Source organism: Jaculus jaculus, chromosome 11 (genome assembly GCF_020740685.1).
Source record: "Jaculus jaculus isolate mJacJac1 chromosome 11, mJacJac1.mat.Y.cur, whole genome shotgun sequence".
In the NCBI taxonomy this organism is placed as follows: domain Eukaryota; kingdom Metazoa; phylum Chordata; class Mammalia; order Rodentia; family Dipodidae; genus Jaculus; species Jaculus jaculus.
Window position 1 is genome coordinate 5528927 of NC_059112.1, and position 22648 is coordinate 5551574.

Consider the following 22648-nt stretch of genomic DNA (forward strand, 5'->3'; position numbering starts at 1 on the left):
CTGGGCTACTGTGGTATAGTTCAGGAAGTCCTTCCCAACTCCTGTATCATGTAGAGTTCCTCCTCTCTTTTTCTTCCAGTACTTGAAGAGTTTCAGGTCTTGTAATGAGGAATCCATTTGAAGTTCGTTTTTGTGCATGGTGAGATAAGTGGGTCTAGTCTCCTTTTCTGCCTGTGGTCATCCAGTTTGTCCAGCACCATTTGTTGAAGATGCTGTCAAATCTCCAGTCTGTTTTGGCACCTTTGTCAAGGATCAAGTATTAGTAGTTACTTGACCCAAGGTCTGGGTCTTCAGTTCTGTTCTATTGCTACATGTGTCTGTTTTTATGCCAGTACCATGTTGTTTCTGTTATTATGGCTTTGTAGTATAGCTTTAACGTGGGTATGGTGATACCTCCAGAGATGTTTATTTGAGACTTCTCTTTTTTGCATTTGATCAAACTGGCCAAGGATTTATCAATCTTATTTAGTTTTGCAAAGAACCAGCTCTTCATTTCATCAATTTTTTAAATTGTTTTCTTATTTTCCAATTCATTAATTTCTGCTCTGATCTTGATCCCTTCTTTCTATCTGGAGCTCTTATGATTGGATTCTTCTTGTTTTTCCAATTACTTTAGGTGGATGGGTAGGTTATTAATTTGGGATCTCTCTATGTTTATTAAGGCATTTAATGCTATGAATTTCCTCTTAGGACTGATTTCATTGTGTCCCATAAGTTTTGGTAAGTTGTGTTTCATTTTCATTTAATTTTAGAAATTTTATTTCTTTTTTCAATTTTTTTCATTACCCATTTATTGTTTAAAAGTGTGTTATGAGCCGGGCGTGGTGGTACATGCCTTTAATCCCAGCACTCGGGAGGCAGAGGTAGGAGCATCGCTGTGAGTTCAAGGCCACCCTGAGACTACACAGTGAATTCCAGGTCAGCCTGAGCTAGAGTGAGACTGTACCTCAGAAAAAAAAGAAAAAAAGAAAAAGAAAAAGTGTGTTATTCAGTCTCCAGGAGCTGGTGGAATTCCTGGTGTGTCTCTTGTTGTTAATTTCTAGCATTAAAGCATTGAAATCTGACATGATGCAGGAAGTTACATCAATTTTCCTGAATTTATGGAGGCACACTTTATAGCCTAATATATAATCTACTTTGGACAAAGTTCATTGGCTGCTGAGAAGAATGTATATTCTGTAGAATTCAGATGAGATGTTCTGTAGGTGGCCATTAGTCTAGTTGATCTATGATGTTGTTGAGCTCCATTATTTCCTTGATTTTCTGCTTGGGTGATCTGTCTACTGATGATAGTGGAGCACTTAAGCCCTCAGCTATGATGGTGTTGTTTACTTCTATTTTGTTGTCAAGTAAGTTTTGTTTTATAAACCATGATGCACCTGTGTTTGGTGCATATAGATTTATGATTGTGATATCCTCATGTTGGATCTTTCCCTTGATGAATAAGAAGTGCCCTTCTTTGTCCTTTGTGATTTACTTTTGGTTTGAAGTGTACTTTATCAGACATTAATATAGCAACATCTGCTTGTTTCTTATTTCCATTTCTTTAGAATATCATTTTCCATCCTTTCACTCTGAGGAAGTTTCTTGAAGGTGAGGTGAGTTTCTTGAGGATATCAGATAGAGGAGTCTTTTTTTTTTTTTTTTGGTCCACCTTGTTAGCTTGTGTCTTTTGATGGGTGAGTTATCTAAGGTTATAACTGTGAGGTTGGACTTAACCCTTGTTGTGATGGGGTGCCTTATTGGGTTTGGTGCTTTCCTGTGTTTTTCTGTTTTCCTGTTTTGAGCCTGCTCTCGTTTTGGTTGTTGTGATTTTCCTCTTGTAGCTGTTGAGACTGATTGTTTGCCTCTTCTGTGTGGAGTATTCCCTGAAGTATTCTCCATAGATTCTTTTAGCTTTGTGTTCATATGATCACGTAACTGACTTTTTTCATGAAAAATTTTCCTTTCACCATCTATTATGAGATATGTTTTCACTGGGTAAAATAGTCTGGGTTGGAAGCCGTAATTTTTTCAACTTTGAAGTGTTCCATTCCAGGGCCTTCTTACCTTATAGTTTCCATTGAGAGATCAGAGGTAATTGTGAGGTGGTTGTCTTTGTACATAGTTGTTTTTTCTCTCTTGCTACTTTTCCTCTCTCTGTTTTCATTGTTAAGAGCTTTAACTATGATGTACTTGGAGAGTTTCTTCTTTGGATCTGTCTGGTGTCTGTGAGCTTCTTGTATCTGGATAGGCCTCTCTTTTGCGATATTGTCAAATTTTTCTTCAGTACTTGCAATAAATATGTTCTCTGTGATTCTGGCTTGGATTTCTTCCCCCTCTGGTATTCCCATGACCTGGATGTTTGGTCGATTTAGATTCCCTCATATTCTGTTCACATGAATTTTTGAACTTAGCACAGTTTTTAGACCCCATGATCAGTTTCTTCTGTGTTATCTTCCAGCTCAGAGGTTCTGACCTCCTCCTGAGTGACTCTGCTAGTGACAGGTTCTAGACAGATTTTTAAAAGCTGTATTTGATTTTTGTTTTCTGTTGTGTGTGTGGTTTTTTTCATCATGTCCATCTCTTTTTTGAGGTACAATTTCATGTCGAGGTCTGATTTTCTTGATGCTTCCTTAAATTCATTCTTGCATTTGATCATGATTTCATTAAGCTTAATCAACTGGTTATTGAGATCCGTTATTTGTTGACTCAACTTCAATTCATTTATCTCTCTTTTGAGGCTTCTCTGGTTTCCTTCAATTAAGTTAAGTGAAGCCTATTGAGAAAAGCTGTGTGCTCTAGGAGATGATTAGTCTCCATTTCATTCATTAATTATTGGTTTTTGATGATTTGCTTCCAGTCCAGCAATTCACTTAGTCAGGGTCACATATCTTGTTGCGTTTTCATTTTGAGATTAAATTTCTGTTGTTTTCATTGGAGGCTTCCATTGTAGGACTAGGCACCTTTGGTGGAGGTCTCTCAGTGTACTAACTTTCATTGTCTTGGGTTTTTGTTTTTATTGTGGTCTACCTTTCTCGGGATAAAAGTCTTATTTTATTGAGGAGAAAGCAACTGTTTATCCTTGTAGGATCTTCAGTGTGTGTTCTGTTTTAAATGTGAGCTGGACTACAGTAGTAGTAGGTTATAGCTGCAGATGCTCAGGCTGTGGAGGTTACAAGCGAATCAAGGGTACATGGGGAACTGGGAGCTCTCGCCTACTCACTCCACCTGCACACACTTCAGTAAAGGGAAACTGGGGTCTGGGGAGCCAGGAGCAAAAGGCCAGCCCCTACTGTGCCCGTGTAGCCTCTGGCTTGGGGGAACAGGGAGTTGGGAACCCAAGGGAAGTCAGTGTGGCAGCTGGAGCAAAATCCTTGCTTCTGCAGCACACACATAGGGTCGAGGCCACCCAGGCCAGCAGCAGCAGAGTGCCAGGGCTGGGGACCTGGGAGGTGTGGAACTCACGGGAGCTCAGGCTTGCTGACTCTGAACAGGGTCCACGGGGACACAGGGGCTTCAGAAGCTGGAGCAAACGGCCTGCTTCCGCAGCATGCACACAGGGTCCGGCCGCCCCAGCTAATCATTCGTTTTTGAAAAATCATGAGGTTGGGAAGATGACTCAGCCATTAAGAGCACTTGTGGTTTAAGCATGAGGACCTCTCAGACCAGAGATTGCCAGGTTCAACTCCTCAGAACCCACATAAAAAAAATCTGGGCGTGTTCACACCTGTCTCTAATCCCAGTCTGTGAGGGATGAAGACCACAGAATCTAGACATTTGTTGATGTGCAGCAACTCCAGGTTAAGGTAGAAATTCCATCTCAAGAAAGGTTGTGGGTGAGTGATATGAGGACACCCAGTGGTCTCTGGCCTCTGCCTCTACATGCACTCGTACATTCACCACACATCACACACACGCACACATACCACACCATACACGTATGTTACACACACACACAATCACTTTAAAACTAAGCTTTAAGCTGGGCATGGTGGCGCACACCTTTAATCCCAGCACTTGGGAGGCAGAGGTAGGAGGATCGCCGTGAGTTCGAGGCCACCCTGAGACTACATAGTTAATTCCAAGTCAGCCTGGACCAGAGTGAGACCCTACCTTGAAAAACCGAAACCCCCCCCCCAAGAAAACAAAACTAAGCTTTAATAGTATTTTAAATATTACTTATGTGAGCATTTTCAAAGTTTTTCATCCTAATCCTTTGACCAAAAAAAAAAAAAAAAAAAAAAAGGCTCGTGTGGAATCTTAACCAAGTAAGAGACAAACGCAGGCCTGTTCTGGTTGAGGCAGAGTGTGAGCCTACGGACCCACCTACTACCTTTTCCCATTCCGTGTGTGTGTGTGATAAAGAAGCTTTGCTCTGCATCCGTGCAAATTATTTGGGGTTTTTTTTATCCACCTACTATTTATATCTGACATAATGCATGAGACATTGTCTAGCTAATTCGAGGTCGTTACTACAAAAGGTAACATATGTTGTTGTATCACAGTAGGTTTCCTGGCTGACCTAGCAGCACAGCTGTCTCAAATGTATACATGGTCTGCATCCTCTCATAATTCCTGATCATTGAGACACACCAGAAGAATATAAAATTATCATTCTTTGTTCAATTTTGTTTTTCAGCAATGAGCTCATCCACAGGGGAGCTAACTGTCCATGCATGTAAGTCTAGTCAGTTTATATAAACAAGTCTAATTTCCACACACATGATGAGATCTTTAAATATTAACTCATAATTTCCCACTGGTGCCCCATGTTTTCATGTAAATGAGTAACAACTACACAGTGAATGGAAGTGTTGTTTTCTAAGACTGAGAAACTTGCAGGCAGCATATTTTTTGGTTTCAAATAAGTAGAATTGCTTTTCTAAACTTTGAACATGTTATGAGCTGGGCATGGCGGCGCACGCCTTTAGTCCTAGCATTCAAGAGGCTGAGGTAGGAGGATCACTGTGAGTTTAAAGCCAACCTGGGGCCACAGAGTGAGTTCCAGGCCAGCTTGGGAGAGAATGAGATTCTGTCTTAAAATAAATAAATAAATGCTATGAGATATGCTTTGTGCAGAAAATGACAAAAAGCTGATGAAAGAGAAAGGAATAAACTGTTATCTAAGACGGAACATAGGAAATTCACCGGCATTCTCATCTTCATGGCTGGAAGTAACTTTGCTAACTCATTTCAACTCACTGTGGCCTGTGCAAGAGTTTGCCAGAGCAGTAAAGAACATGAGAAGTGAAATGCTTGCTCCCATGTCTTGCAAACACCAACAACTGTTCTCATTCATTCATTCAACAAATACCTTTTAACATCTACTGAATATTAGAAAGTGTGCCAGAAATCATGATATCATCCATGGTGAATAAGAAATGGTATTATTCAAAACTATAAACTATAAGGTTAAATAAAAGCACAAATCAGCTATAAAATACCAGCATAGTGTGATAAATTCTTTAAGAGAGTACACGGTGCTATGACATTCAGAAAGTTAACTAGCCTAGAGTTGTTGAGTCAGAGAGTAATCCCTGAAATTGGAGAGGAGAGGCCATGAATCAAGTGACTGGTAGTAACTGGCCTGGGCAAGGGTAATGTCATATAAAAATTTCCTCAGGAGGCTGGAGTTCCTGATGACTCAGTCCTTAAAACACTTGTCATGCAAGTATGATGGCCTGAGTTCAGATTTCCAGCACACATGTAAATGCCACACGTGGAGATGTGAACCTGTACCCAACGCTCACAAGGAGGAGACAGCCGGGTCCCCAGGACAAGCTGGCTAGCGAGGAAGCCAAATCAGTGAACTATGGGTCAGAGGAGAGACCCTGTCTCCATACATAAGGTGGAGAGTGATTGAAGAAGACATCTGGTGCCAACCTCTGGCCTTCCTTCACACCCACATATGACCATACATCTGCACACACACACATACACACACACACACACACACACGACACCATACACATGCAAAAAGAAAATGTCACCAGGCAAGCCAGGATATTGTCCTTTCTTGGTAAGTGACAAATGTCATCTTGGTAGACCATAGACTGGGACCTGCAGTGTGTGGGAAAGGGGTACCATTAATAGCTACCCAGGACCAGAATCACATTGAACTGGTTTGACTTTATTTGGAGGGCAATGAAGTGTCACTGAAGGGTTCACACATTTCAGAAATGCCATTTTGTTTCCAGTGTGGAGAGCAGAGTATAGAAGGACAAGATTCAGGTAGAGGAATGATGGGAAAGCTGTAGCTGTCTTTCAGATGAAGAAAAATGGTTGTCCAAATGAGGATCATGGTGGAATGATGGAGATTTCTAAAACACATAGAGTATAACTGATACCAATTAAATGGGTTTTCTTTTATGATACTTATTTGGAGAAAGAACTAAGCCTGTTACATGTTCTCTATTAACACTGTCCTCTTAATAGGTTTCTTTCTTAGTTGCAGCCCTAGTAGCAAAGCCACCTCTGACCTGGTAAAGTGCATGTCTGTTCATGTCAATAGTGAGTGTAATGTTTATAAGGAAGCACGGAAGGTAGTGCCCTAGAGAGCTACGGACGGACGAGGATGCACACCTTAATCCACGCACACCTTAGAACGCAGGCTTTCGGAAAGGCAGATGGGAGAGGTGTCTCCACCATGTGAGTTACTACTTACCTGGCCAGAGGAAGTTCTTCTGAAGAGGACTTCCTGGTACAGGAGTCACCTACAATTGGGAAACAGTAGCCCTGGTGGGAGCTCTAAGGATAACTGGGCAACTAGCAATGGCCAGTCCACAGGGGTGACTTGATACTGTGATGTGTGCATCCTTTGCAGTTTAGCAAAAGTTCAGTGGAGAGCATACGTCCACATCTACAAAGGTGACAGGGGAGAGTGTAAGTGCCTCCAGAAATGTAGTGGACAGAAGGTGACACAGCACATGTTTAAGAAATGATAGAGGAAGGTGCAGCGCTGTTCTGTCAGGTTCTCTGCACCAAAATTACAGACCTTCCCTCCAGTTTAATGGTCTCATCTCTTTCAGGTTGTGGCAAACGAGCTGTCCCTCTAATTGTGAACAGAATAGTGTCTGGGAGCCTTGCGGTCAGGGGGGCCTGGCCCTGGCAAGCTTCCCTTCAGCGCAGTAACATCCACCAGTGTGGGGGCACCTTGATTGGCAACATGTGGCTAGTCACCGCGGCACATTGTTTTAAAAGGTGAGTTACTGACCTGAAGTCAGTGCCCACTTCTGCCAAGAAACCCTGAGGATCCCACATTCAAGGTAACAACCTAACAATGACTAAGCTAAGAAAATCTTCCAGATTCTTCTTTAAAATACTGTTTCACTCACTCATTTATTTGGAAAGTCGGGTGGAAATAGAGTAATAAGCATTATCCCAGTAATCACTAATCAAGTCCTCTGAGTTTTAAATAAACTTTAAGAAAGTAGAAGTCATTTGAGCATAACACATCTACTAATAAACTAGTCTTGTGTCCAGCGGTTCTTTCCATTTAACACTAGTGTCTGCTCGGCCAAGTGTCGGTCAGTTTCATGATGATGGTAAGTAATCAGGCTAATTGTAAATGCAGAAAGCTAGGTAAGCGTGACGCTGGAGAACTGCTCAAATCAAATTAATGGCATTGGCACTTGTCTCCAAATTTCTATTATGATTTACATTTGCAGTTTAAAATCAGAGCCTAGAATACATGCAGTGTCAAACACTGGTTGGATCCTACCTGAGATAGTGAGTTAGATGCTGGGTCACACGATTAAAAAGAAGTTAAAAGGAAATGACCTTAGAGAGCCTTGGATGGTAAAGAAAGGGCAGCGTAACCATAGACCTTGGCCACTGTGTACAAGCAACACTTGTGACACTTGGGAACGTACTAGAATTGAAAACAGATAAGCTGAATTCCAGAACCACAAAATCAGAAGTTGTGTTGTACTAAAAGCTTTTAGTCATTTGTATACACATTAAAACTTGAGAAGCATTGCCTTAGGAGAGGCAACTTGATTCAGAGAAATCTCTAATGCAGATAATAGAGCTGTATTAGTGGAACTGAAGGAGTGCCGTGTTCGGGGAAGAGTCAAGAAAGAACTTGCCAGCAGGAAGACCTGCACAGAGATCAAAGGGATTCCAGGGTGAAGGAAGCGTTCTAAGAGAAAGAGCATGGCTTCATCGGCCTCACGCCCAGGCCGTAACTATGTGATGGTGTTTTGTATAAACAACTAGTGGCAGTTATTAAGTTCCAGTGAGCTATGGGCACTGATTAGGTGCCCAACATTTATTTTATGTAATTTTTACATGCATTATTCTATGTAAGCCCTGCTGGTAAACTCTTTTCCCCAAGGGATATAAGAAAAGTTGAGATGCTTGCCCGTACACACAAGGTTAAGCGACAGCAGAAATGAAAACAAGGGTGCATCTTTGTGGTGCCCAAACATACCTTTCAGACACTGGGTCAGTGAGAAGAATAACCCATATTCTTTTGTCCTGTCCTATCCAGAGATCACTTCATATTATTGTCATGTATTATTGAGCTGACACTTTGGTGTTCTCCAGGGATGGCTTCTAGACTAAGCTTTGAATTTTCACAATTTTCTTTGGAGTCTAGATTTCTATTTATTTCTACTTATCAACATCAACTTTTGTCTTACTGATTTTGACCCAGAAAGCTTATTCTTGGTCTTCACTTAGAATCCCTCACGTCAAGTATATTGTTCAGGTTTGTCACCTACAAAGGTAGTAAAACACATGCTGTGTTAACAGTGCCATGTCTGAATCCTAGGTTGGTCACTCACACTTCAGTAACTTCAGTTAAAGGTCTGATTTTTTTCCTTTCCAAGCCTTCAGTACTTGACTTAAACACTAAATCCATCTAAACACAATTGAGTTGAGGGAATACCTTTGCATCAATAAAGTTCACCCTAATTCATCAACATGACATTGACATCTACCAAGTTCATGTCTGAGAAGCATCCAACTGATTTTCACACACACACACACAAAAAAAAAAAAAAAAAAACACTGATAGAGTATTCGGTAAGTCTACAAATTTGTGTTTGGCTGCATTCATAGCTCTCCTCAGCGTGCCTCTGTCCACTTAGACCTTACTTTCCTTCCTAGAGAGCAAAGGCTTTGCCGGTGATCTTTCACAATCATCGGTGTTTTTGTAGTCCCCTGTGTGGCATTTCCTAGCCTAGCAGCTAGGGTGAAGCCCTATCTGGTCATCATCAGATGATCACCCCCTCATCACGGGCAATGCCAGTCATGCCCACACTTATCTTCAACAATCTAGTTTCCAGAAAGAACTGACATGACTTTGAAGAGTTAAATGAGATTATGTAATCTCTAATTTAAAACCGTTCCATGGCTTCCCGTGCCACTGAAATGGACCCAGAGTGCCGTCTCGCATCCTGTGAGACAGTCTTCTTCCTGCCTGTATCTCCATCTTCCTCCAAAATTCCTCCTCTCACGTCCTAAGTTTAAGCCTATGTAGCCCAAGACCTTTGAGTGTCACCTGGAAATTTCTCTCTCTGACCTTCTCATAGCTGACACCTCACCAACCGTGTCTCATCCTAAATGCCTCACCAAAAAAAGCCTTCCTTAACCCCTCACTAGGACTTCTATGGATTATCCTATTTTTATTAATAATCCTGATCACTGAAGTTATTAACCAATATTTTAATTTACTTTCATAGTTTTCTTTCCCTCAAATATAATAACAGTAATGTGAGCTGAACACTTAACATCTTGTTCAGCAACATGCCCCATACAGGCGTTCAGTATGTGCTGCGGGAATAAATGATCACGATTGCACGTGCCTCAAAGGTATGAAAGTCTGTAATTGGGTATTGAATTTCAGCCCTAGTCTGCTATTTGCATACATCCTGTATTTCAAAATGCTAGCAGTGGACGTGCTTAAGTAGCCAAAACTGCTGTCGTTGCAGCCAGGTGTTCTCGGGATGACGTTTCTCGTTTAGAAATCCGCACGTAACTCGCGCTGCTCATTTCCAACCTCTTCCAGCAATGCGAACCCACGCCAGTGGAAGGTCAGCTTCGGAACAACCATCAGCCCCCCCCTAATGGAAAGGGACGTGAAGAGGATCGTCCTGCACGCGCGGTACCGGCCCCCGGCCCGGGCGCACGACATCGCCGTGGTGCAGTTCGCGCCCAGGGTCGCCTTCTCCGACGACGTCCGCCGCATTTGCCTGCCCGCGGCCGCCGCGCCGTTCCCGTGGAACTCCACCGTGTACATCACGGGCTTCGGGGCGCTCTATTACGGCGGTGGGTACCGGGGGCCAGCCTCCCGCAGGGCCACACCGCTCCCCTGGGGTACTCGGAGCTTGCTCGGTTCAAACAAGCCACGGCAGAAAGTCCAGGAAAAAAAAGAAAAATCAGATTTAAGAGCCTTGTCATGCGGAAGTCAGTAAGTGGGAGAAATCTGTCCGCGACATAGGTAACACCGAGGTTACATGAGGCCACCCAGCTCTGAGTCTCCAAATCCATTATGCCAGTCCTGTTGGCATCAGGTTGGCGCCACCGGGAGGAACTCTAGCGCCCCATAGTGGCAAAGATGGCCAAAAGCAAGCCCACTAACACATACTGCAAAATTTTAGTTCTCAAGAAGGTAACATAATGGTGATTGAGTATAAAAACAGTATATAGATAAATTATCCCAAATTTTTACCCTCTGTAAAATTACTCGACTTTTCATACTAATCTATGGTGGCTTCCATTAAGTTTCTAGACACACTGAGATATATAAATGTAATCTATATACATGTCTAGCAACAGCTAGAGTTTATGAGAAAATGAAAAGGGATTGTCTGAAAATGACAAAATACAAGGTCACGTAATATGCATCATATAACCTTTAGAGTGAAACTGGAAACTACTAACAAGAAAGATACCTGGAAAAATCTACAAGTGGTTAGAAATTAAGAAAGTGCTCATAATTAAAAACAAAGACTTAAAGCAAATCGTAAAATACCTACAACTGAATTTCAACTGTATGCAAAATTCAGCTATGCTTACATTAGAAAGGACATCAAATCCATACTTCAAGTTTCTACTTCAACAAACTAATAAAGGTCAGGCATGGTGGTACATGCCTTTAATCTCAGCACTCAGGAGGCTGAGGTAGGAGGATCGCTGTGAGTTTGAGGCCACCCTGCGACTACGCAGTGAATTCTAGGTCTGCTTGGGCTACAGTGAGACCCTACCTCAGAAAACCAAACAAAAAGAAAGAAAGAAGCTGGGCGTGGTGGCGCACGCCTTTAATCCCAGCACTCGGGGAAGCAGAGGTAGGAAAATTGCCGTGAGTTCAAGGCCACCCTGAGACTCCATAGTGAATTCCAGGTCAGCCTGGGCTAGAGTGAGACCCTACCTTGAAAAACCAAAAAAAGATAAAGAAAGAAAGAAATTAATAAAGAAGAGAAAACCAGTGACTCTAAAACAAAGCAAAACAGCAATAATACATAAGAAAAATAAGCAAAGCTGAGAATAAAAAGATAATATAGAAAATTAATAAGTAAAAATGAAATTCTTTAATTAAAAAATCAATACTTGGTAAGAAATAACATTAAGTGCTCTCAAAGCAGTTGAAGCAAAGTTTAGGGCAGTCTAAAATTTTGGAGCTATGCTTTTAATAACTTGGATTACATTTTACCAAGTAATTTGCTATACAAGTTATAAACATATTGTCACCTAGAAAGTGTCAGTTGGCATATTCACCTTATCCTTCCCAGAGCTAATTATGATTTTTTAAGTTAATAGGCAAATTATATGCATTCATTCAAAGAAACAATGACTTTAGAAAAGTATTTTTCATTTTTATTTTCTGATACTTTTTTAAATGTATTTGCCAACATGTCACCAGAAGATCCTGGGGTGGTCATCCTGACTTTCCCACCGCTGTGGAGCACATCACCGCCGCTGGCCCACCTAATACCGCCTGTGTTGTCATCCCAGCGTCTCCCTGGGTCAGGAGCTCCGCTCAGCTGGGTTCCCTCCCCGGAGTCCCTGGAGCAGCGCTCTGCTGGGTGCTGGCAGCTGGCAGCTCTGGCTCAGGACGCTCCCCCGGCTGCCTGGCTGGTGGCAGAACTCTGCTGCTTGCACATGTGCAGATGTAACGCTAAGTCATGGTAACTCAACTCCTCCATGTCATCAGGAGTTTCTCTGAACTCCAGGAACCTGATTTGCGCGAGCCACCTTGGATGGTCTCCTTTTAGATGAACTCAGAGTCAGCCTGATGAAGGAGATTATTACATATGCCAAATTCCTTTGCCATATCATACAAACCTGAGCATTAAGATGAAGCCCATTACATTCACAGGTTCCCAGCCGTACTTGGGAGCAGCAGGGAAATCAGAGGGAGGGCGGGTGCCATCCCAGTGCTGCACATCCGAGCACCAGTGTTTTCCAGCCCCTGTGGTTCGAAGCAAAGGCTCCCAGAATGCGTGTGATGTTCTTGGCCATTAGGTTTGCCTGCCGTAAAACTGACTTTGGGATCTAGCTTATAATCTGGAGCCTCAAATTTATATGAGATGAAGCCATTGTCACTTAACGCCATTATGTACGTGGTAGTGTTCTGTAAGACAGAAAGGATAACGCAAATGCACACAGGATGAGAGGTATTTTATTAGGCCGAGGTATAGGAGCATAGGAGGTTTCTGGGAATCATCTGTAATCCATAATTACAAAAATTATTTTAAAAAATAGAATGCCTTTGTTAAAATTAAAAGCATTCAACAGTAAAAGTACAAAGATTTTCAATAAAAGAAAATAAATGATCCTCTTTCCTGTAAAAATATTTATGAAAATGTAGTAAGACCGTAGGTATCATTAAATGTACCAGATTTTAATTAGATTCATCTTAGAATAAAGATTTGGAAAAAAAAAAACTATTTCTTTTCCTCAAGCTAAGGATATTGATTTTGTAAACTAATCTTACCTTGTTTTTATTTTTTCTTAAGGGGAATCCCAAAATAACCTTAGAGAAGCAAGAGTGCAGATCATCAGCAATGACATTTGCAAACAGCCGCAGGTGTATGGCAATGACATTCAGCCTGGGATGTTCTGTGCTGGATATCTGGAAGGGATTTATGATGCCTGCAGGGTAGGTGGGAGAAAGACCAAATGATCCAAATGCCACTAACTCAAAACTTCCTTACCTGGCCCAGGAAACACTCTAGCTTCTTTTTTAATTAATTAATTTGTTTACTTTAGTTATTTGTTCATCTATTTGCGAGAGAAAGAGAGTTAGAAAGCATGGGTGTACTAGGGCCTCCTGCCACTGCAAACAAAATCTAGACACATGTGTCGCTTTATGCACCTGGCTTTACACAGATACTGGGGAATTGAATTCAAGCTGCTGGGCTTTGCAAATGACAGGGAAGTAAGGAGAGCTCTAGGGACTGAGGAAGTTCAAGTCTGCTTGTGAAAAACAGCACCTACGTGCTATGGGCCAGGAGGAAGGGTGGGTACCAGGTCAGCATGGACAGCTCTGTCAGCCATCTGCAATACTTTGCCCCTTTTCTACAGGAAAAGTTTTGATTGAGCTATTTTTATTGTCAGATAATGTTCAATTAATATATGAAAAATCTTCAAAACACTTACAGGAAGTATGTTCTATAAGGAGTGGTCGAATCAGATTTGAACAAGTGAAAATCTTTCCGATCACAGTAAGGAGAGAAACTGGAGAGGAGTGCTGTGGACAGGTTGCATGCATTGCAAAGTGCAGAGTGTGTGTGGTCACTTTAGATCGGAGGTAAAATTGACAAAGGAAAGGATAACATGGTTGAAATGAAAGGATCGAGATGGTTGGGGGAGAGGTAGGAGTAGTGTGATATCTAAATTTCTAGCTAGAATTGTTTTTTATTAAGATATATTTCCATCTGGGGTAACTGGGGAGATTATATTTCCAGTCTATGCATCAGGTCAGAGTGGCAGGGCCCAACTTGGGGTACAGAGAACCTGGGCGCAGCGTCAGCCATGGGGAGCTGCAGGTGCTTGGGGGATACCCATGGGAGGTTGCCTCTGGGAGGCTTTATCCACACCAATCTCCCCAGAGCATGCCAGGTGTCCTCTTACCTATTGGCAGTTCAAGTTTTGCATTAAGGTTTTTTTGGGGGGGGTCTTTTCCAAGGCAGGGGAACTCATTCTGTAGCTCCAGTTTGCCAAAGAACTCACTGCAGTCCTTTTGCCTCAGCCTCCCGAGTGCTGGGACTTAACTAGGCCTGGTCCTATGTTAACTTTCAATTAATTAATCAAGCTTTATATTTCCCACACAGTTTATATTCTCCACACTATTTAGATTATTTTTATTGTCTTAAGTATTTATTTTTAATATAAACTTTAATATTTTTCACATACCTTATATTAAAAGAGCTTAACCCTTTTTTTTTTTTTTTTTTTTGCATGAAAGCTTTTAATCGGAGCCTGCTTAGAAGATGTCCTCTGACCTTCCTTGTTACTGGCAGGGTCTTCACTTGACACTCAGTGTGCTCTGGCATAGAGCAGCTCAGCACCCTCGTGGGCTGTGAGGACCGGGGATGCTCCGTGGTCTCTTGAGGGCTGGGCCACTCCACTGCAAGGAGATGAGCCCAGGGGGAATATGACCAATATGCAATGTGCTATGCAGGAATGCTCATAATTAATAAAAATAAAAAATGGGAATTAGTGAGAAGAAAGAGGGGTAATGGGGTGACTAATGCCATTCAAATTTAGTCTATCTAAACCATGACTTGAAAATATTTTGCATAAGGCATGTGGCACAGTTGGAGTCCTTGTCTCAAAGCAGACTCTGGGTTCTATGCTAGACCAGCAGGCACCTCAGAGCTGGATATATATATATATAAACTTATCTCACCTATGGTAGTGCAATGTGTTTTTAATGTATGGCTTTTTAAATAACACTACCTCCGTTTCTATACCCACAATGCTGCATGGAAGACTGCTTGCTATATCCAAAATATCCATTATGTTGCACTCTCTGTTAATTTTCATTCTGAGGACCTTTTCCCTCTACTGTCAGACTACATGAAATGGGATAAAGATCATAATCCTGAATTTTTTTTGGATGATCTAAAGAGAACCACATTCACTGAAAACTTACTCAATGGAGGGAGGCAGAGATAGACAGTCTTTTGTTGTTAAGCCAATGAATGTCAAGAAGTCATGCTGCTATGAGGGGACGTGAGCAGGGGACATGGAAGCCCTGGGCACTGGGTTCAATTGGCAGTACCAAAAAGAAAAAAAACCCAGGGGCTGGAGAGTACCAAAAAGAAAAAAAAATTCAGGGGCTGGAGAGATGGCTTAGCAGTTAAGGCATTTGCCTGCAAAGGCAAAGGATCCCAGTTTGATTCTCCAGGACCCATGTAAGCCAGAAGCACAAGGGGTGCATGTACCTGGAGTTCATTTGCAGTGGCTAGAGGCCCTGGCACGCACATTCTGACTCTCTCTCTCTCTCTCTCTCTCTCTCTCTCTCTCTCTCTCTCCCTCTCCCTCTCCCTCTCCCTCTCCCTCTCCCTCTCCCTCTCCCCTCGCTCTGCCTCTTTCTGTCTTTCAAATAAATAAACAATAAATATTTTTAAAGAGGTAGAAGTTAATGGGTAACAAACATGCTTTGAATAAATTTAAAAAAAAAAGAAAAAGAAAAAAGTCCAGAGGATAGAGTAGGTTCATCCCAGCTATGAAAACAGTTCATATCCAGCACACTGATGATTTGTATTCACGGTGAAACCTCAGGGGAACATCTAAGCGAATAAGGGATAGGCAATTATGTTCACCCTGTTTAACCTCTGGTGGGTTTGAATGTGTTCTCACATGGACACTAGAGGATGACCCAGGCTTCTTGGTTTCTTTGCTGTATTCTTCTGCCTCCTTGCATGTGAGCTGAAATTAGTTAAATTTATAGGCTTCATATTTATGCATCTATGAGATGTGTAAAGCATCTAAGCATGGGAACTTACATTCAAATTCATCTCTTTCTCCCAACTCTGCAACCTCTCATACTGTTTGTTTTGTTTTGTTTTTTTTTTAGTATAAAATCACCTTTATAAGGCTTCCACAAAATAAGGGCACCTATCCAAAAAGTGGACTCAAAACTCTATGAATCCAAGACAAAAGAATTATGAAAGCTCTAGGGACAAAGTAACTAGTTCAAGTTAAAGTGTGAGTGTGTGTGTGTGTGTGTGTGTGTGTGTGTGTGAGAGAGAGAGAGAGAGAGAGAGAATTAATAGAGATTGTGTGTTTTGAGAGAGACTGAGCAAAAGAATTCTCATCTTAGCTGATGACCTTGGTATTAACAAAAGTTGCTAGATCTTGGTAGAGTCTTGGAAACATTTCACCATTTGCCACAAGTAAGAAAAGTAGTCAAATGAAAGAGTGTTGGGCTGCAGAGATGGCTCAGTGGTCTAAATGCTCACCTGCAAAACCTAATAAACTGGGTTCAATTCCCTAGTACCCACATAAAGTTAGAAGATGCACAAAGCAGCACATGCATCTGGAGTTCGTTTGCAGTTGCTAGAGGGCCTGGCATGCCCATTCTTTCTTTGTCTGCCTCTCTTCTGTCTCTTCCTGATTACAAATAAATAATTTTTAAATAAGAGTGGTATAAATTTTAGAAAATCAAAGTCTGACAATGAAAGGTAACAAAAATAAAATGTGTTACTTGACTCATCAATAAATAACATTTATAAAAGGATATTAAAGCAAACATTGGTTGTTAATTTAACCAGATGACAAAGAAATAGTGAAAGAAAGTTGAGAAGAGGTTTTGGAAGTGAATCCCCGCCTACCCACAGGTGAGCAGTCTATACAGTCTGAACTGAGAAACAGAAATGGATCCCGTTGTTTAACAAGAAGGAATCGGGTACTGTTAGAAACCTGTAAACAAGCATGAAGTGACTACCTCTTGGATAAGGCTGGACAAGGAACTGTAGGATGTATGATTGCCTCTTCTTATTCAAGTCTTTGTTTTCCCTCTTAACTATGTGTTGTTTACTTTAAATAAAAATTAACATAAAAATGTGGAAACTAAAACTCAATGCTATCTGTAATTCCTAAATCCACATTTCATTTGATTATTCTAAGTTAGTAATCTAAATATCCACTATCTATTAATGAAATAGATGGCTCATCAAAATATTTAAAATAATAAACTTTTAGTTAATTGTTCTTTTCTTCTTTTTAATTTCAGGGTGATTCTGGGGGACCGCTGGTTGTAAAAGATAATAAAGATACCTGGTATCTCATTGGAATTGTGAGCTGGGGTTATAACTGTGGTCAAAAGAACAAACCTGGAGTCTACACAGATGTAACTTATTATCGACGCTGGATTGCTTCCAAAACAGGCCTCTAACGCATTGTAAAAGCTTAATCAGAACTGTGTATGCAGGTGGCATATGTTCAAGAATTTGGATGTTCAGTGAGCATTAGCGTAGCGAGATGGGACCCGGCAACATGACGCAAGCAGCATGATTTCTCTCAGAATCTTTAATCAAAAATGCATAGGCAAGACTTTAATCTATGAGTACACTATCACTGATCTTGTTCCCATCCTGTTAGTCCTTTTTGCTCCCCGCCCCCACTCCAGCTTTACTTGCAAAGTGGTAGGCTGGTTGATCCTGACTTCAGAAATACAGCAGATATATTCAGCTCTTTAAGCCAGTAGGGTAGAAATCAGACGTGATGTGAGGGTTTGAAGACAGACTGGGAAACTTCTGGAGACACACCTGTGTCAAGTGTGCCCCCCAACTTCAGTGAGAGTCTTTTTGAACTCTCAAGAGTTCAGGAAATTCCTAGTTAGCTGTCATTTCCCCAGAGCTCACAACTCCTCTCTTTTCATTTCTATTTTCCATTTCTTCTAGGTTTTCCAAAGATGTTTCTATCACAAGAAATAAATTTGTTACTTCTAAATGTCTTCTATGACTTTTATAAAATAAAGTTATATGCAGAAATCAAAGTTCAATAATAAATTAAGGAAATGATGGTCTTTCAGCTATGAAAGATTTCTAATCTTTGCTTGTATTTTTACACACACAACTAGACATTCACACAGCTGTTCATATTCCTAAAATACTTAGAGAAACACTATTAATGACTAATATAATTACTTAAAATATTTTTGTTATGAAAACTTGGGGAAAGTTAATGAAACGACAAGCATTCAAGTCACTTAAAATGCACTTACGTGTTTTTACCACCAGGGGACATTTTGTCCATTGTTTTGATGGCAAATGCCTGAAAAACTATTGAGATCATTAGCTCAATCTCAAAGATCATTATCTTTCCACAGAAAAAGGAAATTTTTGTTGCTTTTCATATCCTCCACCAACTTACCTGCTGAGTCTCGTGGTACAACTGTAGCTGCCGAGGTCCGGCCTCAGCGCGCCGTAGAGCTCGAAGGGGACGTGTGGAGCCCGATGTGAGGACGTGGTGTGGACCAGTGGTTCAGGGGACGTGTTCGGGCAGCAAGCAAAGCTCTGCTTCTCTATTTACATTTTTACAATGCATTCGAATTTTTGCATGCAAGACATAGCAACTTATGCATGTGGCTTCTGTTCTCTAAGAAATCTTGCACAATATTCTCCTTGGTTTCCTGCTTAACTCATTAACCTCTTGCCCCACAGACATTCTAGTAACATCTTAAAGAAGAAAGTCAAGAATTGCAAGCTGGTTAATATCTTATCCAGACTCATATCATACTTATCCAGGGCTCTAGCCAAGAGCCCTGACAGGCAGCTCTGGCGGCTATAGGGGATGGACATTTTCACCTCAGAAAGGTCAGTGTTAGCCACTCTACATAATATTACCTTGTGGCCTGAATAGCAGGACATTTCTCTATTTCTAATCCAGTCCTGATTTAATTGTCTCTCTATGACCTTTCTTTGTTGCTCCATCTTACAGTTCGGTCCTGACCTTGCAAGTCTCTCCATAAAAGGAAGATTTTGATATTTAACTCTTTTCCTATCTTTCTACATTACTTCATTAACGTATGCCTCCTTATATGGTAAAGGTTGATCTATCCAACCAGTGTTTTGCATTGATGTCTTTCATTTAGGAGCCCACCAGACTATTGTTGATTCTGAAAGTTACATACTCTGTTTAAACTTCCTTGTGGGGGCCCAACCCGATCATTTTGCTCCCTAGCATTTCAGGCTCCTTTTCTAGTAAGTCATCTGTAGGTTCAGGAAATGTGCCCGTTAATTCCTGTAATCACCTTGACAACAAGAACTTTCTAGTAGGCAGTGTGTCCTGGGAACAGTTGGTGAGGCATGTGACATAGCATTGCGAGGAACACGTCTCAGGTGAAATGTACATCGGTGGTGTTGAAGCCTTGTTCAAGCTAGTCATAGTTTCAGGATCCATAGTCTGTTTACCTGTTTGAACAGCCTCAGAAACTCCCGTTCAGTCATTGGTGACTGTATAAACACCTGAATTGGATTTCCTATTCCTACTGAGAAGGGGAAAATGAAAGCAAAGATAAGCAACAGTATGCTTATTATAATTCCAAAGCTTCCAAGAAAGAGATAGCAGCGGCTCGGGCTGTGCGCAGCAGGCGCTGTAGGCGGTGGCTGGAAGACCTCCGGCTGTGCCCGGGGCGGTCTCGGTTCCGCAGCTTCGCAAGACCGAGTCCGGTCAGCGCCACACTGCAGCGCCGACTGCTGCAGCTGCTGGGCCTCCGCCGTGCTGTCATCATGCAACCTTATTGTTACATTTGTATTTCAATAAAGCTAAACGTTAAGCGCACACCACAGAAACTCCCTAAGTAAAGTATCTCATGAAGATGGGAGGAGGCTTGGGCTTCTGTTCTGCACATCAGTTAAATGAAGGCTCTGAGTGTGTCCTTGCCTTGCCAGCGACAGGTACCAGAGCTGACCGGCAGGGAAGCCATGTACTCAGGCAGTCCAAATAAGCGGCTCCACTGAAGCATTCACATTTCTCTATAATTTTCAACACGTGCTACTAAGAATGCATAAAAATAATCCTTGAAAATCAAGAGATTTATAATCTGGACTCAAGAAAATCTTGATCCATAAGTTATGGTCATAGAATTTTAAAGTTTAGAAGAAACTGCACAGTTCATATAGCCAACACATGTATTTTATGGTTAAAACTGAAGCCAGACGTATAAACAGCTTGGCTAATGCTCCATAGATTTTCTGCACAAATGTTAATGACTGCCTGTATTTTTTGATCTCTGAAATTTTTTGGTGAGTACATTTGAATCGGGTTTATATTAGGAAGGAAACAATTTTTAGGCAGCCAGCTGCCAATTATCTGAACTTATTTCAAGACAATGTTGCTTCTTCCCAAATATAAATACCCGTGGTGTCAAGGTATAAGTTTTGCTTCTAGCCTAGTCTGGGGAAGCTCTTTCTTCCCTCCCTAAAGCAAGCTTGCCTCGCCCATCCTTCTTTCTACAGTTAGGTCTCTTGACTCTGGTCAGAACAGTCCATCAAGCTCTGCCCAGAGCACTGCAAGGTGTCTCAGACCAAGGGTTCAAGTCTGCCCTCCTTCCTCCCACAAGTCAGTCCCAAAGTGCTGCATGTGTGGTGGCATACGCTTGTCACCCCAGTGCTCAGGAGGCTAAGGCCAGATGAGCGCTGTCACATGATCACTGCCTGGGTCCCGCACACCGCCTCTGAGCCCTGGGCCCTCCTGCCCTGGCTTCCCCCAGGAACGCCCTCCTGTGCTGGGAGCCCCGAGCCTCGATGACTTCAAGATTCTCAAGATAGTTAGATGGTGCCAAGGAAATTTTTTTCCTAACCAATCCCTACCACTTTGGCCTCCAAGACTGGGGAAGGCATCTTTTGACCATGAGTGCCTAGTCAAAGCAACACACTAAAGGGCAAAACAGCAGTAGCCGTGGTGAGAGCTGAGGGTGGTGGTTCCCGTACAGGAATTCTCCCAAGACTTAAATGTTTCCCTTTGTTAGTAAGTTAAGTATTTTATCTTTTAATTATCTTCACCTAGGGAACAGACTGACCCTCATCATGCCTTCCATTGGGCCATTTTAAGGCTTTAATAACATACTGCGTGGACCCCCTTTCTGGTTATACCACCTCCAATTTGATATTCAAATTTCTTATTTACTTCACATGTAAATGCCTCTGAAAGAATAGATCTTTTTTTCTTATTAAGAACTTTAATACATAAACATATTTCAAATTGGTAACAACAAATCTGATTTCACAACAGATGATATTTTAAAAAAACACTGGCCTAATTTTATAGTGAGTAAAATCATTTCTGTTCCATGGCTACCTAATGTTCCTTAATCCTAGACAGCTATAATTATAAAGCCTTGGAAAAATTAGTATGAGTCAATGGGAATACATCATTATTACTAGAGAACAACTCAAGAACATACTCTTCCAATAGTTGGTGAAGAGTATTACTTTTCTATGTCAAGGCATTGTAATTTTAAGATTTTAAATTACTTCAAACCCTGTTCAGGTACCTCTCTATAATCACATATTCTTGTGCCTGGCAAACAGCAAAGCACAAAGATAAAACATGATCACTGGTGTTGATATGAACTAGTTGGATTATCAAATCCATGTTCAAATATCGTAAAATTTCACATGAAACATTTTTCATAGGGAGACGTGAACGCATTCCTGTTCAGCCCAGATAGGGTTCAGAAGACAGACCAAAGCACGATTCACCACAATCCTGTTTGGGTGAATCAATGAGTTTATTGTGGATATTTGCAGAGCAGCTTGAGGGGTTGCTTATAGGAGTATGAGGTGACTCAAAGGCAGTTGAAAAAGCCCACCCCAACATAGGTGACCCCTGATGGAAGCTGCATCTCTCAACCACACTGAACGACCTGTAGGCAGCTTGGCTGGACTGAGAGTCTCCAACACACTACATGACTTACATGCAACTAGGCAGAGCAAACTGAAAATTCTTTTCCCAAGCAGTTGTTTAACCTTTGTCTAACCCTAAGGAGGGGTCATGCGATCTTTATCTGACTTGATGCTCTTCTGAGCCTCCCTCTTCTGTAGGAGGGAATGGTTCCATTCAGAGAAAATGGCTACACAACAGTTGTTTACTGCTTCTATGACCTTGAGGAGGGGTCCTGTGACCTTTCAGATTTTCCAGGCCTGATCTGAGCCTTCTGAGCCTCCCTCTCTGCTTCAGAAGGAAAATTTCAGTTTTCAGGAATTTTCTCTTATTTTAATATTTACTTATTTGAGAGTGCGAAAGAAGCAGAGGGGGAGAGACAGAGAGAGAGAATGGATGCACCAGAGCCTCCAGCCACTGTAAACGAACTCTAGATGCATGCGTCCCCTTGTGCATCTGGCTTACATGGGCCCTGGAGAGTCGAACCAGGATCCTCTGGCTTTGCAGGCAAATGCCTTAATCATTACGCCATCTCTCCAGCCCCAGTTTTCAGGAATTGTCTGTACAATAGCTACCAAGTCACACATTTGCTGAATGGCAGTAGTGTGATTTGTATATAACAGTATGGAGAGAATAGACTTAAATCTCAGCACTACAACATCCAGGATGAATTCTATGACTCTCCTGTGTGAAGTTGGTGATCTTTCTAATGATTTACTTGCCTTGAGACAGAGCCTGGCCTCCAGTCCCAGACCCTCCTGCTTCAGGTTCTTGAGTGCAGGGACTCTAGACATGCTAGACCATACCCAGGTTGGGATGGCTA

General features: G+C 41.7%; 1 protein-coding gene across 1 annotated transcript in view; it reads left to right on the forward strand.

Moving 5' to 3' along the window:
- Window positions 1-17332, forward strand: part of Tmprss11a (transmembrane serine protease 11A) — a 57190-nt gene extending 39858 nt beyond the window's left edge. Inside the window, exons 11-15 of the mRNA XM_012950344.2 lie at window positions 4622-4660; window positions 7011-7182; window positions 9995-10254; window positions 12945-13087; window positions 17171-17332. Of these exons, the coding sequence (XP_012805798.2) occupies window positions 4622-4660; window positions 7011-7182; window positions 9995-10254; window positions 12945-13087; window positions 17171-17332 (776 nt within the window). The remainder of the gene's footprint in view (window positions 1-4621; window positions 4661-7010; window positions 7183-9994; window positions 10255-12944; window positions 13088-17170) is intronic.
- Window positions 17333-22648: the final 5316 nt, after the last annotated feature.